General features: G+C 45.6%; 1 protein-coding gene across 2 annotated transcripts in view; it reads left to right on the top strand.

Moving 5' to 3' along the window:
• Nucleotides 1-15,866, top strand: part of CTPS2 (CTP synthase 2) — a 1,454,337-nt gene that overhangs the window by 1,130,792 nt on the left and 307,679 nt on the right. For both annotated transcript variants that reach the window (XM_086934328.1, XM_086934329.1), the window contains exon 16: nt 15,136-15,232. In XM_086934328.1, the coding sequence (XP_086790454.1) occupies nt 15,136-15,232 (97 nt within the window). The remainder of the gene's footprint in view (nt 1-15,135; nt 15,233-15,866) is intronic.

Consider the following 15,866-nt stretch of genomic DNA (forward strand, 5'->3'; position numbering starts at 1 on the left):
AAGCAACAAAACACTAATCTAGATGTGTTTAGTGCCTTGTCGACTATAGTTGAAATTGCTAGCAAATTAGTGCTGGTCCCTGAGTTTGCAACAAACCCTGTTTGATTCATTGGCAACAGTTTATAGTCCTTTGCCCATAACCTTAGATCCTCCAGTAGGAGGCCTGCATAATGCTTGGCTTCAATATCCAGGAGGGCAATGAGTCTGTAATTGCTCGGTTGGGCACGTGATCCTGATTTGTAAATTGGGTGGATTATGGCGCCCCGCCATGAGTCCGGGATTGTTGCTGTTCTCAGAGCATAATTAAAGAGATTAGTTAGTGTTCCGGACCAGAAGACAATGTCAGATTTAAACAGGCTCTGTGGCAGGCCGTTTGGGCCAGGAGCCCCATCAGATCTTGCTTTTGTCATTGCTGTGGCTACTCTTTCTTGTGTCACTTCAAGGTCCATGTTGGCGGGGTGTAAGCAGTCGGCGGGTAGACTCTGTATGGTGGCAGGCCCATGGTTAATCTCATTTAAAGAGCTGCTTCCTTTGGAATCTGGGTATTCTGGAGACTTGAAGTGGTCAGATAGGCATCTTACCCAGTCTGATTCCTGGATGTTTGCAGATCCAAAGCTCGATGTGCTAGGATTAGTGTGGTTAATAAGAGCCCAAAATTTTCTAGAGTTTTTTTGCTTACTCTCCCACACCAGTTTGCACCAAAATTGGTTTTCGTGAGACCATTTATCTTTTTTGATCGCCAGCTTGAAGGATCTTTGAGTAGTTTGATAGTGAATTGTACGTTCACTGTTCCCCGGAGATTTAGCCAGTGCCCGCAGGGCTGCGTTTCTTGCTTTCTTAAGTGACTTGGTATGCTGTGAGATTGTAAATGGACGTGTCTGAATTACCCTTTCGGCCTGATACTTTGCTGGAAAAAGGTGAGTCAGGTGGGAACAGAGCATTGTCCAGGTTAAAGTCGGGATTGCCTCTTGCTCGGTTCCTATTCTTATGATGTCCACACTTGCTTGGAGGATATTCGGGCTAATTTCTTCAGTCCACTTAAGGCGCTTTAGGTTTTCGGTATGTATTCCCCGGCATGCTGATGGTGCAGTTTTGTGTTTCACAGGGTTTATATTAAAGGAAATAACCTGAGGCCTGTGGTCGCTTTCGGTTCTTGGATACATTTGGAAGTTGGTTAAACAGTGAAGCAGGGCGGCATTGCAGATGGTATAATCCAAGTAGGATTGCTTGGTGCCGTTTGTCCAGGACCAGTTTGGCGGGGTGTCACCTACTGTTCTGCCGTTGATGACAAGGTAACCTGCACTGTAGAATTTCATCACACAAAGCTCGCCCAGTCCACTTTGAGTTTGAATGGGTGGTTTGGTTTGATTTATAGCCTCGGTGATTGGAAGTAGGAAGGGCCCATCAATGTCTGCTACGTTCCCTTGAAATAAGTAGGTATTAAAATCCCCCGTAACAATACAGTCTGAGTTCCAGTGTTCCGCGGCTATATCGTTCATGATTTCCGTTAAACGTGTCAGATGCTCTTTTTTTGTACGAGTGCTGGGGTTGATGTATACGTTTAAAAGGAGCAGTGGACGATGTTTCCGCCAAGCATTGATTTTAACCCCAAGTAGCCAATCTTCGTCAAGGGGCAGTCGTGAGATTGGACCTTTTAAGGTGTTTGAAATATATATTGACAGGCCACCTTTGGGGTGACCAAAGCGGCTGTCCCTAAGTGCTGGATTCCTTAACTCAATGTACCCGATGACTGGGCACCCTTGTGTGGCCCAAGTTTCCTGCAGGGCTATTACTGAATGTTCACACAGGAAAGAAAAGGTATCAGGATCCTTAATTTTTTGCTGGAGGCCGCTTATATTCCAGGAACATAATGAGATGGTAGAGTCCGCTTGTGTATTTAATGCTGCTTCTGGGGGAGGTGGCGTTGTCAAGCGTATGAGGCCAAGGGCCACTGCCTCTGGTTCGGGTGGTCATTCTGAGCTTTTGGTTGATAGAATGGCTGGAAGCCAATCCCATCCTTGGCTGGTGTTGATGTTAGTGACCACTGTGGGAAGGATATTCTGATCTTCCTCTGGCCCCGACGGCTTCACTCTTTCTATCGCCTTCACTCTATCTGTCGCCCTCACTCTATCTATCTATCGCCCTCACTCTATCTTTCTATCTATCACCCTCACTCTATCGCTCTCACTCTATCGCCCTCACTCTATCTATCTATATATATATATCTATCGCCCTCTATCTATCGCCCTCAGACTATCTATCTATCTATCCATCTATCTATCTATCTATCTATCTATCTATCTATCTATCTATCTATCTATCTATCTATCTATCTATCTATCTATCTATCGCCCTCATTCTATCTATCGCCCTCTAACGCCCTCTAGCTATATATCTATCGCCCTCACTCTATCTTTCTGTCTATCTATCGCCTTCACTCTGTCTATCGCACTCACTCTATCACCATCACTCTATCTATCGATCGCCCTCACTGTCTATCTATCGCCCTCACTCTATCTATCTATCGCCCTCACTCTATCTATCTATCTATCTATCTATCTATCTATCTATCTATCTATCTATCTATCTATCTATCTATCTATCTATCTATCTATCTATCTATCTATCTATCTATCTATCTATTTATCTATTTATCTATCGCACCACCACAGCATCACTCAGGGGCACCACAGCATCACTCAGGGGCACCATAACATAACTATGCGCTACCACAGCATCACTGAATGCCACTGCATCACTTGCCGCCACCACAACATCACTCAGCGCCACCACAGCATCAATCTGTGCAACCATTCAACAACAACTGGTTCAAATATGTTCTCCCAATGTTTCAAGCTTTATTACAAATGTCACAAAAAGATGTTAATATTTCACTTCTGTTCTTGGATTTTCGTCACAATAAAATACACTGAACATAATCTTCACTAAAGTTATTTACAAAAGTTGAAGCTATTGCCATTATAATTTACAATAACTTTTATTTAAGTAGTAATTATTTAAAAAAATTAAAAGCCATTGTTATTTGTAATATCAATACATCTAAGTAAATACAAAACATGTTGCATTACAAATGCTATAGGTGTCACATATGCAAAAGTTAAAAGTATTAGCATTGTAAATGACAAAGCTATTAATTTCGCTAGTTTCAAAACCAACACATAAATTAAAAATGTGTCATTTACAATACCAATAGCTCAAACTTTCCTAATGCGAGACCTATTGCATTGCAAATGCTTGTTATCTATGTAGGCTGCATGCAGCCTACAAAGAGAAAATGGCCTCCCATTAGGCGCTTGGCTTGGAGTCCTTCGCACCAATCACAACGCTGCCATTGCAGCGTTGTAATTGGCTTGGGGAGGGGAGGGAGGAAACCTGCTTGCTTCCTGACGCGGGACCCGACCTGGAGCAGCAGGAGCTGAGGCAGAGGCACGTGAAGGTATGTTTCTATAATAATTACCGTCCCAGGCCGCTCATCCCCCCCCGTCATGCCGACCCGGACTAAATATATTCCACAACATATTTGCACATTCCTTTTAAGGCTTATGTTATGCTACCCTGTTAAGAATTAGGTATGCATTTTATTTCCATCCTTGGTGTCTATGGAGTGTTGTTCCCTCACAAGTGTTTGAGTGTTATTTCTCTGCATGTTTCATGACGTCGTTTTGTATCCCGTCGTTTTATACCCCCGCCCCGACCACCACTGGCATGTGAAAACTCCCTCCCTCGTAAAGTGCAATATATAACACCATTGTCTTAAGAAGCTTGCAGGTAGCCTCTAGGTTTAAGGAGAAGACCGATTGACATCCTGCCAAGTTTCAACAGTGAAGGCTCGAGCGAGCTGGGGGAGGGGTGTTATTTCTGGTAGGCCTTCCGGTCCATAGACTTTTGTATTTGCCTTCCACCAATTATAACATAGTTTGAAACATGAGCTTGGGTTTTATACACAGGAATTGGAATATAAATCCACCACCTGTGTTTTCTCTGTAATATTTTTTCAAGCTGTGTGACCCCATTGGCTTGTTTCACCTTAACTGTGCATACTATGCTTTAACCCCTTCGCTGCGACAGCTATTCCGACGCAGTGCTAAGGGAGCGGGGGGCGCGGGGGGGGCGGCGGGGCGCGCCCATGCTGGTGACGGAACCGCTCCGTCACCAGCCGCGGTCACGCTGTGCTCATGACGGAGTGGTTCCTTCACGGCCCCGCCCGTTCAGTGGAACGCTCAGCGCAGGCGCTGAATCCACGCAAAGCAGGCGTGCCGAGCGGGCTGTGACGGAACCTCTCCGTCATCAGCACAGCGCGACCGATGACGGAGTGGTTCCGTCACCAGCAGGGGAGGGGTTAAAGGCTGCACATGGCAATATTTGTATGCATGGGGTCTTGTTTAAGAAAGCAAGTTGGTTTCAGTCTTTTCTTTCCTTGTGTCTGTAAGAGGGTGAATCGTTAGCCTAAGTTGAATCCAAATCGCATCCAGATGTGATTAGTTTTCCACTAGATTTTCAGCTCGCAGATCACCACCTCAGCACTAAATAAGTATTTCTTAAATAACAAGACATGACCGGGAAGAAATAGTGATTAGAATATTTTTAGGCACAGGCTTGGAAAATGTAGCTGTCAAGTAGGGGTGTTTAATTGGAAAGCTTTGCAGTTTGACATGTTAAACCTACTTTCAGTTAGTTCCTCAGGCAGCATCTTCTTCCGAGCCCTTAAAGCTGTTTGAGGGTCTTGATGTCCTGTTGCTTTAAGGTAGACAATTAGACTATTCACAAACGAGTCAAGCATTTGGATTTCCTATTCCTCTGAACCTATTTTCTGATCGTAAAGCATTGGTGTGCTGGCGAACATATACAATTAGTAATAATTTTCGTTCCCAGGGATGCTCTATTTCTTTGCCACATGTCCTCACCCTCTGCTGCATACCTTCTCTCTCACACATTCCAGCACCCAATAAATCTCCTTCAGCTCTTTTGCCACATTCCCTTTTTCCGCCCCTCGTCTATCCTCGTTCTCTATCACTCCTTCTTTGTGTGCTTATACCACCTCCCCCACGCATTCTTCTACAGGACAATGCCTCTCAGAAGTGCACCTCTTAGTCTGGAGCACTCTCCCTACATCGAACCCACTGCCCTGGTCTCTCTGCTTTATTTATTAGTACAACCCCGTCTCTCTCTCTCTCTCCACATCTGCACCTCTCCCTTATTTTCTCTTCCTCTATCTCTCCCTTCTGTCAGTCTGCCATTCTGCCTCTATCCTCCTAATTCTCTCTTTGTTGTTGCTAATTTTCCATCTAAATCCCACGCCTGTCTCTCCTGTCTCCCATTTATATCAGCGTATTTTCCCCATCTGCCTGACATTGTCTCAATCTAATTCTTGCTCCCTCTCTCATTAGGTCTCGCCTAGCGAACGCAGCGCATGCACTGCTTCGCCTTGGCGAATTATTGTTTTGGGTTTGGTGCACGAAGGGAGACAAACGATGTGCGCGCACAGACAAACGATGTGCACAAGCATGGTCTCTCCTCTGGCTCCCACCATGCGCTTGTTTAATAGGCCTGCACGCGTCTGGCGCACGGCGTGATCACATGTCCTGCTCCCTTGTTTTTCTTTAAGCCGAGAGCACAAAGCAGCAGAGAGGCCGTGTGCTGTGTGGCCTGGTTGTATAGCGCCTCACACAGCATCTCTCCTCGCTGCTAGCAGGCGCAGGGCCTGTAATGCGACCCGAGGCTTCAGTGAACAATAAGGTGAGCATCCCCCTTTGTCAGGGAGCGCACAAGCAGCAGAGAGGCTGCCGGGTTGATGATGTGTGCTGTGTCCTGGTTGTGTAGCGCAGCACACAGCGCCTCTGCTCGCTGCTAGCAGGCGCAGAGCCTCGAGGCTTCAGTGAACAGTAAGGTGAGCCTCCCCCTTTGTCAGGGAGCGCACAAGCAGCAGAGAGGCCTCCGGGGTGATGACGTGCGCTGTGTCCTGGTTGTGTAGCGCCGCACACAGCTCTTCTGCTCGCTGCTAGCAGGCGCAGGGCCTCGAGGCTTCAGTGAACAGTAAGGTGAGCCTCCCCCTTTGTCAGGGAGCGCACAAGCATCAGAGAGGCCGCCAGGGTGATGACGTGTGCTGTGTCCTGGTTGTGTAGCGCCGTACATAGTGCCTCTGCTCGCTGCTAGCAGGTGCAGGGCCTCGATACTTCAGTGAACAGTAGGATGAGCCTCCCTCTTTGTCAGGGAGCGCACAAGCAGCAGATGTTTAATTTGTATGAAGCACACAGGCCCCTGGAGAGCAGGCTCGAGGCGCTAACAAAAGGAGCGCTCAGGTGGGGTTTACTTGGAGAGAACAGGGCTGGCGCATTGTTGGAAGGAAGAAAGCACACTCCCAGCACAATGGCCATTTGTGTATTACATTGTGCAGAGAAAGGGCTGTGTCATGGTATATATGGGCAGACCAGCGGCTGATCCCCAACAGGTACTGGTGCGTGTGTACATGTGTCTATGTCTGCCTGTCTGTGTGCCTTTGTCAGTGTGTATGCATATTGTGTGCGTGTGTCTCTGTCAGTGTGTGTGTGTGTGTGTGAGAGTGTATCCATGCGTGTGCGCTCGAGTGTGTGTGTCTTTACACCTAAGACTGTCAAAAAAGGAAGGGTTTGGCCCAAAGGATTAGCGGGTAGGTAGGGCCAGTTGTACTACATAATAAAAAAATTACCTAAGCCTCTAGTGACTTCACAACACTTATTCATATGAAGTAAGATGAATGAAAACTAATACGTTTACCTTAGCAGAAATTTCTGCCTTTTATTTCATTATTTTTTTATTAATATCTTTGATCACAAAAAGAACACTTTTACATTTTGCTTCCTATGAATAAGTGTTGTGAAGTCACTAGAGGCTTATGTAATTTTTTGCACTTAATACAGCACAGACCATGGCTAAAACGCAAGCATTGGTGCGCACTTGTGAAGTTATTGCAACTGAAAACTGCACTGCTTTTAAGAAACTTCTGCAGATCCGGCGTGGGAGACTCTGAATACATGTGTGTGTCTACACACATGTAAGTAACATAAATTGCATGTAGTTTTAAAGCGCACCTTCACGCAAAGTAGCTGTGTTTTTTATAGATAAAGAATTGTGCTAATTTTATCGACCTCGGAAGGATGAACATCTTTGTGCACCCTTTAGGTTCTGAACCTGTCGCCATGAGGTAAAACACAGGTTTCTAAAGTGGACGCATAAGTCCCCTGAGCCAAGAGTCCCAGAATATATGTAAGTTGTTTGAAGAAATGTGTGACAATATTTTCTGCGAATCTAAGCATGCATGGTAGGAAGATATATCCCTTCCTACATGTGAGCATTAGCTCTTAATGTGCAGCAGAGGTGGGGTGGTGTCTTGACAGGCTTTTTGGCCCTAGTGGGCAGTGATATAGACTTTAATCTTGCTCACATCTAGGATACGTATTCCTAGCTTGTGTTGGCCCTTTTAAGCCCTTTCTTCCAGACCTAGAAGAAGCCATCTATTGCCTATTGGCTTTGGCCTGTCATTTTTGCTTATAGTAGAGGTTGGATCCTGTGGTCCTGACTTTATATTACACATTGGTATGGTTTATGTAGGTATTCTGACAGAGCTAAGGGTTATTTCATCCTTCTCAGGCGTACAGGCCCAGAACTAGAGGGACTCCATTTTGATGGAGCTGAGAGGCTTCAGGGGGAAAGGTAATGTTTATAGTTAAGGCTGTTTGTGTGCTAGAGGAAAACCAGTTAGGACTGCTTCTTATCCGAGGAATGTGTTTGTCTCTTGGGCCCAGACGTAACAAGCAGCTGGCCACTGCGGTTGTGTAAAGAGCTCTGGAGCTGGCACAGGAATTCAGTGGGAGGCAGCCCTTTGTTGGAAATTTCCATGAGGGGAGAGGAATCCATAATAGCGAGCTGCAGGAGAGGAGGAGTGTTCAGTCTAGCTTGTGTTCAGTCTAGCTTGTGTTCAGTCCAGCTTGTGTGCAGTTCAGCTTGGAGGTCAGTTCAGCTTGGAGTCAGAGCAGTCTGGTTCTTGCAGAGGAGAGAACAGGATGTCTGCTGGAGCTGCAGAATAGAGTGCAGTTCTGGAATGGAGAAAGAAGGCAGATGATTGCTGAAGCTGAAGAGAGAGAGCAGTGCAGAGAGCATCAAAGCAGATGGAGGAGCTAAGGCTGTCAGCTGGAGTAATTGAACCAGAGGCGTGGTGTTGTGGTGACGGAGGGAGAGACAGAGAGAGCCCTGATCCCACCAGAGTCAGGGAGAAATCTTCCTTCTAATAGGTGAGGTAGTCTGAACTAGTCCCCTTTACAATTACACCTTAATCTTGTCCTTATTCCCTAGGCTATTGTATGTCTAATCTTTTTCCTTTCAGCGGTGTGTTAGAAGTTCCTGTTACCCCGCAGATAAATAGTATGTCTAATCCTTTTCTTTCAGCGGTGTGTTAAAACTACTGTTAGTCATAGAGACCCCATAGATTTATGTATGTGTATTGCATCATTGTTAAAATAAAAGTGACCCCATTTCTTAGTGAACTAGTGTGGTGTATATCTTTTGTCCCCATACAGTGGAGGTAACCTTGTCTCCTAGTCAGGTATTACTGTTTGAACAGATGTTACCCCTGATCAGGTAAGTAATAGTGAATAATTAGGGAGATAGGAAACCTGCAACTAAGGGATAAAGTTTATACTCCATCCCATAATATTATTGTAGTAGTGAGCCCTTAGTGAATAGGGAGAGAGACTTCCCAACATAGAGAGACTCCTGCAAACAGTGTCTTATATTTCAGACCATAGGTAACCTTTTCTTCTAGTCAGATGTTACAACCAGAACAGATGCTGCCCCTGATCCGGTAAGTCTGAATGAATAAGGAGAACAAGGAGCCCTTGAGCTAGGGAATTGTTGACACTAAGTAATTCGGCCATCCCATAATATTATTGTAGTAGCGAGCCCTTAGTGAAGAGAGAGAGAGACTTCCCAACATAGAGAGACAGAGAGCTGAAGGTATTCATAGGAAAGTGGTCGTCATTGGTAAGTGGCGTTAGTGAGAGCACTGATTGTGGTCAGTGTGTATACCCACAGGATTGTGGTTTGTTAATGAGAGCACCAGGGAGGACACTGGTGTGTAATGAGATCGCCTCTAGGGAAAGTGGCGTTAATGAGAACACCAGGTAGGAGGCTGGTGCCTAGGTTTGCCGGATTGTGGACCGGATAAAGAGTGAGCACTGGGGCTGCAGCTCAGTGTGTATACCCGCAAGATTGCGGCTTGAGTGAGCACTGATAGTGATCAGTGTGTAATGGCAGATAATCAGAACTGCCCCAGGGTAGATTAGTCTGGACCCATGTGGTCGCGAGACTATAAGGTATGAGTGTGGTGTAGGGCATGGATATCCTTAGTAATCAGTGAGTATTCTTAGTATCCCTATAGATTTAGTGGTGTTTCTGATAATATGAGCTTGTATATTGCGAGTTCCCCATCCTCAGGTAGGTACCCAGGTGCCTGGATAGATGGTCCTGAGGAGGGAGATGGTTACGTTCCAACTGGGTTAGAGGGGCTCTTAGGAGCTGATCCCATCTGGTCCAAAAATCCAGTCGTTACAGGTGGGCACACATACGCAGAGTGTGAAGCGCGTGCCAGCCGTAGTATAAGAAGCCCCTGCAGGCCGTACAGATAGCAGCAGAGGCTCCTGGCTTCACAGATATCTCGTTGAGCTGCTGAGTGACCATCTCTGCAAACTCCGAGAGAAATCCTAACGAGCATTAAAAATGCAATAGGTCTCGCCTTTCATTAAGTTAAAGCCATTTGCTTTGCTATACAATACCATTAGCAAAGCAAATGGCTTTAACTTAATCAAAGGCAAGACCATTGCATTTTCAGTGCTTGTTTTTCGTTCCACTCACTCTGCCTTGTCCTATCGTAATTCTGATTTTTATCGACCTGGTCCTCTGCCACAATCACTTTGACTTCTCTCACCTCACTTTCTTTTCATTCTGCGCCCCTTCGGTTTTAGTTATAGTTGTTGCATCTCAGCCCATGCCCAGCAGAGCACGTTGTGAGGGAGGGGTTAAATATAAAGGTGACACAATGGTGTCAACAGACTGCACCACTTTTTTTTGGCCAGCTGAGCTTTAGAGTGGGCAGGAGGTCTGGGGGTCATTGTGACTCCTCTGCTAGGTGTGAAGGGAAGAAGGTGCAGGAGAGACACACCAGTAATGTGAGTGACTACTCAATGGTGTTGATTCTGAGGCCATATGCATGTCTTCCCTGGCCCTTGTGGTGGATTCTTGATATTGTTATTTGTGAATTTTATATCTATGTAATACAAGTGTATGAATGTGTAAATACTTTATAAATAGGTGGTTTAACTACATTCACACCTCACTATTCATTGACAAGAGACGTGGCTCGAAAGTTGCACTGTAATAGGTTATTGAACAACCTGCTTTATCACGAGTAAAATAAGTACGATATTACACTGTCTTCTGTTTGCAAAAAGTGTTTATCCAATGTGTTAGAAGTGGGGGTCCTTATCCCTCACTGACACCACGAAATACTGTAGGCGGGAGTCCCTTTTCCACACCATTGTCGCCAGGTGCAAGATCCGGACCCCTCGTTTCAAGTAAGGACACAGTCTGAGATAGCCCTGCTCCCCCCCTTAGTAGCTTGGCATGAGTAGCCAGGCTTATCTCCAAGGCTCAAGTGAACAGTATGTGCACCACACTCACAGCAACCCAATGATGTCACCACAAACAGACTCCACACAAGTTTAGTATAATCTTTATATAAGAAGATATACAATATGACCACACGATATAAAACCAACATGTAATTATGGGTAGTATTCCTTCCGGTGGATTGGTAGGTTCTAATCCCAACCACCACTTCTAACCAACAGTAAAGCTTACGTCTAACCATTTCCAAAGGTTAGGCAGGCCGTATTGCTAGAATCACTACGTTGCAAAGGAAAAGAAATACTGCAATGCGTAACTATATACTCCTGTACCATGCAATAGAGCAGCAATGCCATAACTGGCGCCACTGTCATGTACTTTGCAATAGAAGGAATATTGCAATGCGTATCACTACCAGCATGCTCTGTGCATTGAAGAAACAAAGCAATGTGTCACGCTACAATCATGTACTGTGCAATGAATAAAAAATGCAATGCGCCACGTTACAATCATGTACTCTGCAAGGGAAAAATAATGCAGTGCGTAGCGTACAAAGCATTTAGTTTGTCAGGCACAAGTAAGGTCAGGCATCATACAACAATTTGATAGTTCGTTAGCAATAATGGAGAGTGTAATACAACAGTTTAGGTGCTCTGGTAACAGTTGCCCCAACCTAGATCAATGATGACACAAAAGTGCCGCTTCTCACTCCGGCCCCAGTACTGCCCCTCCTTGGGTCAGCACGGGCCTCAATCCGAGAAAAAACAACAGGCTTGCGCAGCTGACAGAAGTGAGAGGACGAAAGAGTGTCCTGCTGAGCCCGCACCCCATCCCAGGTGATGATCTACATTTCCTGGGGAGGCGCAACCCCACTCTCATCTCCTCCTTCAGCGACTTGGGCCTTGACCCATAACTCCGTCACTGGGCATGGCGAGCTCGGGCTGGCGGCTCAGCTCCTCCAGAACTGCCAGCCTGGGCCGCTACTGTTTCACTCCGAGGGCCCAATGACCTGGCCCTACTTCCGGCTACCTTTGTGGACACTGAGACTCGCACTCAGCACTGTGGAGACTTACTTTGATTTCGGTGCACACACTACCCAGTGCCTCTGGTTGCACCTCGACATGCACTCCGAGCGTCCGAGACTCACCTCTTCTCTGGTGCACACGATGACCAGGTGTTCTTCACCAACACCTCGGCTTGCACCTTGACACGCATCCTGCGCCTCCGAGTCTCACCTCTTCTCCCGGTGCACACGATGACCAGGTGCTCTACACCAACGCCTTGGCTGCAGCACGACACACACCCTGCATGTCCTAGACTCACTACTTTGCTCGGCGCACACCATGACCAAGCGCTCTTCACCAACTCCTTGGCTACACCACGACACGCACCCACGCATCCGAGTCTCCTCTCTCCTCCCGGTGCACACAACTACCAGGCTCTCTTCACCAACGCTTCAGCTTGCACGACGACACGCACCCTGCGCGTCCGAGACTCAGCTTACTCCTGTGTGGCCACGATCACAAGCCACAACTTCTGAGGGTCTCAAGCTGCAAAAGCACGCGCACACCGCGTTGCTTGGGACTTCTCTGGAAACTTTTATGTTCCTGTGTTTCCAAACAGGGAGCCAGCTCAAAGCCTTTGCAGACTCGACCTGTCCATTTTGACATTCAAAAGTACACCTCAGGCCCTTGCAGTTCAGGACACAGCACAAAGCACAGTTCTGTTCAAGAAGGAGAGACACCACCCACTGCAATGTCCCTTCAGTCTCTTCCTTAGTAAAAGCTACAAACTGCAGGCCAGCCCCAGATCACGAAGCAAGGGTCAGTCCTATCCAGCAGTCTCTTCAGCAACTTCTTCCTTAGCCGAGGTTCTTCTTGACCACGAAAGAGGTCAAAGCCTTTGCAGACTCGACCTGTCCATTTCGCCATTCAAAACTACACCAAATTCTAAGGGTTTCAGTTCTCTTAGTTATACCCCTTCATGTCTTTGAAGATCTTTGTGCTCAGGGGTCCCTGACCCCTGCCTTAATCAGTTCTGGGTGTCTCCCTCCCAGTGTCACCTTTTTCCCTTTGAAACTGGGGGTCTGGATCCCTAATCACTTTGCAGGAGATGGGTCAATTGGGTTATAGCACCAGTCCAGGCCTTTTCACCTCCTGGGCTTCTCCTCCCCCTACTTTCCAGATGCAGGGCAGCCTGGTGCCATCTCAACCCCTCCCTGGGTTGGGTCAAGACCTCTCCCAGCTCCTCTCACCTTTCAGATCCAGACAGTCAATCCACATTCAACAGAGACACACAGAAATGCTTAATGCACTAAAATGTAAGCCACTTTCTAAAAGAGTGGTTTCTGAACACATAGTGACAAAACCACTTTCACAGACAGATGTGTTAAGATACTGTGAGTTCATACATACTAATCTTCACCTCTCCATTTTAAACTTATAGGAAACTAGGCTGAAAAATACAACACCCAGCCTTCCCATTCTGTACTATGGGTAGGATGGCCTTTCAGCAGTGAAATACGAAAGGGAGTGCTGTTCACTGTCAGGACATAACACACACCTTAGTATATGTCCTGCCTTTTACTTACACTGCACCCTGCCCAGGGGTTACCAGGGACCTAACACAGCGGCTCCCATTGTGTATGAAAAAGGGAAAGTAAGGCCTGACAAGTGGTTGCTCTTGTCAGCACAACATGCTAACTCAGCAAACTGCGCGCAGGCCCTACACTGCAGGCCCTACACTGCAGGCCTTACACTGCAGGCCTGAGTTCCTGTCTCCGCGCGCCTTTGCATTACTAGCCCTGGCACACACAGTGCACATCACTAGGGACTTTACTAGTAAGGCAAACATACCAATCATGGCCTACCAATTACCATTACACTTTACATAGGGAATACTTGTACTTTGACACTGATCAGCAGTGGCAAAGTACCCAAAGCATCTAAATTTTCAACTCTATGTTAGGAAACAGGTCTAGGGTGAAAGCAAAAAGTTTAGGGAACTTTAGCCAAAAAGGCCAAGTCCTACACAATGTATGTACGAAACAGGGAAAGAAAAATATATAGACAATATTCATGATAAATCTCAGAATAGATTCATTACGTCGGGTTTTTATGTGCCCAATAAAATGTACATACTTAACAACTTTGTATATTACCTATACCTGTCCCATTGCAGCCATTTTGGAACATTTAGTTTAGGACGTTTCCTGTGCTTCATGGGTCCCCTCATAGTGAACGTTGGCAAGTCAGTGAAAGTTCAACCTGCTCCTTAAGTAATCAATTTAGGAGTTTGGGTGGTGCAGTGGAACTGAACTTTTCTGATTAGTAGATCACCTGTAATCAATCTTAACATTTAAATGTGATTTTACTATAGTCAGGGTCTGTATTGTAGACTTTCTGCTATGCAACGTTGCCACCTAAAACTGATTCAGAATGTTGTAGTGAGGTCACTGTTGCACTTTTTTTTAAAATGACGTTTCTTGCATGAAAACAGAAAATTCATTTTAGGAAATAGTGTCACCATATTGATGTATAGCACTGCACAGTCAATGAATATATTTATTGTATAGTTAAAACCATTACAAGTGTATCAGTGTGTTCAAAAGTTAATATGGGCAAATGATAACATCAGCAAATGCAAAGATTGTCCTCTGTAGCTCATAAAAATTGGCAATGAATGATAAATAATTCAATTGTATTGCTTTATTAACCTTCCTGCTTCCGCAAATTTGCTTGAAAAAGCACAATTTATTCACTCTTTTTTTAAAATTTTCTTGGAGGGGGGGGGGGCCCAAACTCCCCATGGGTTGTTCGGGCTCGCTCTCTCGCAGCGGTGCAGTATGGCAAAAATGTTACGCCTCACCCTTTTCAAATGTCACCAGCCGCCACGCAATCCTGATTCTATGAATCTGGATGCAGAACTGATTTTGTAGCCACTACTTATATTTGTAGCAAAGATTTTGTTGCCCTACTTATATGTGCTCTGTAATACAGCCAAAAAGTGATCTAAAGTAAATGTCTCTTTTCTGCATGCGGTCATTTTTTACCCTCTGCCTCAATGAAGTACTTTCATGCACTTACTTATTAAACTGAGCAATCAAATGTTTTGTTGTGCTTCCCTGCGAAGAGAAAGAATTATACAAACAATAAAAGCGTACAAGCATGGCATATATATCTAAAATGACTGTTTCTGCTAAAAATTCACTGTATTTATGTATCTAATTAGATGTTACCCTCTTATTATATTGGCTTTTAAAATCTTTGTTTTTTCGGATAGCACCACTTTTTAGAATCATAGCTGCCATGGATTCAGGAACTCTGAAATAGTGACAATATCTGAGAAACAGTTCCTATCCAACACGCGCTAACCTAAAATGAGATGACAAAAGTCGTCAGTATACTGTATAAACATTCCTTTATAGTATTCCACACCAAGATGTCTGTTTTTTTTCAGGTGAACCCAGAGTTCATTCATCATTTTGAAGACAAGGGGTTGAAGTTTGTCGGCCATGATACAGAGGGGCAGAGAATGGAGGTGATTGAACTGCAAGGTATTGTGCTTTACAACGAAGCAAAACGAAGTGTAATTTGTGCATTTTTTACATGAAAACATGTTGTAATCATATCCGAAGATAAAAACGAATGTAAAAAACTATAAGATATATACGAAAGTAAAAACTATGAAGAGGACTAATAGAACAGAGCTAAAGCTTTTTATGTGCGTAATTACGTGTCTTGAGTGTGAAGTGGCTTGGAATTTCCACAAATAAGACACACTTGCAAATAGGGGAGCAGGGGCGGCTTTAGGCTCATGGCGGCCCTGGGCAGGAAGTGTAGGTAGGGGGCCCGGAAGAGGGGTTCCGGGCGGGGCGGAGCAACCCCGGAGCTGAGGAAGGTGTTTGAATAAAACATCCAGGGGGGGGTCCGGGTGGTTGGAAGTGGAACAAAGCCAGAGGCCGCCAAATCCCTGCCATGGGTCGCCACGCAAATATGTATCCATCCTCAGAGGATTATTATATTAAGGATATATATTGGCGTGGCGGCCACTGGGGCTTAGTAGCCCTGTGCAGATGCACTGCTTGCACATGCCTAAGGCCGCCACTGAGGGGGGAAAAGAATATAATGTGAACCCTCGAGTACATTGGAGCCAATTTAAAAAACATTTTGCACTCTTATTTTCAACTG

This window comes from Lissotriton vulgaris, chromosome 8, assembly GCF_964263255.1.
Source record: "Lissotriton vulgaris chromosome 8, aLisVul1.2, whole genome shotgun sequence".
Lineage (NCBI taxonomy): Eukaryota > Metazoa > Chordata > Amphibia > Caudata > Salamandridae > Lissotriton > Lissotriton vulgaris.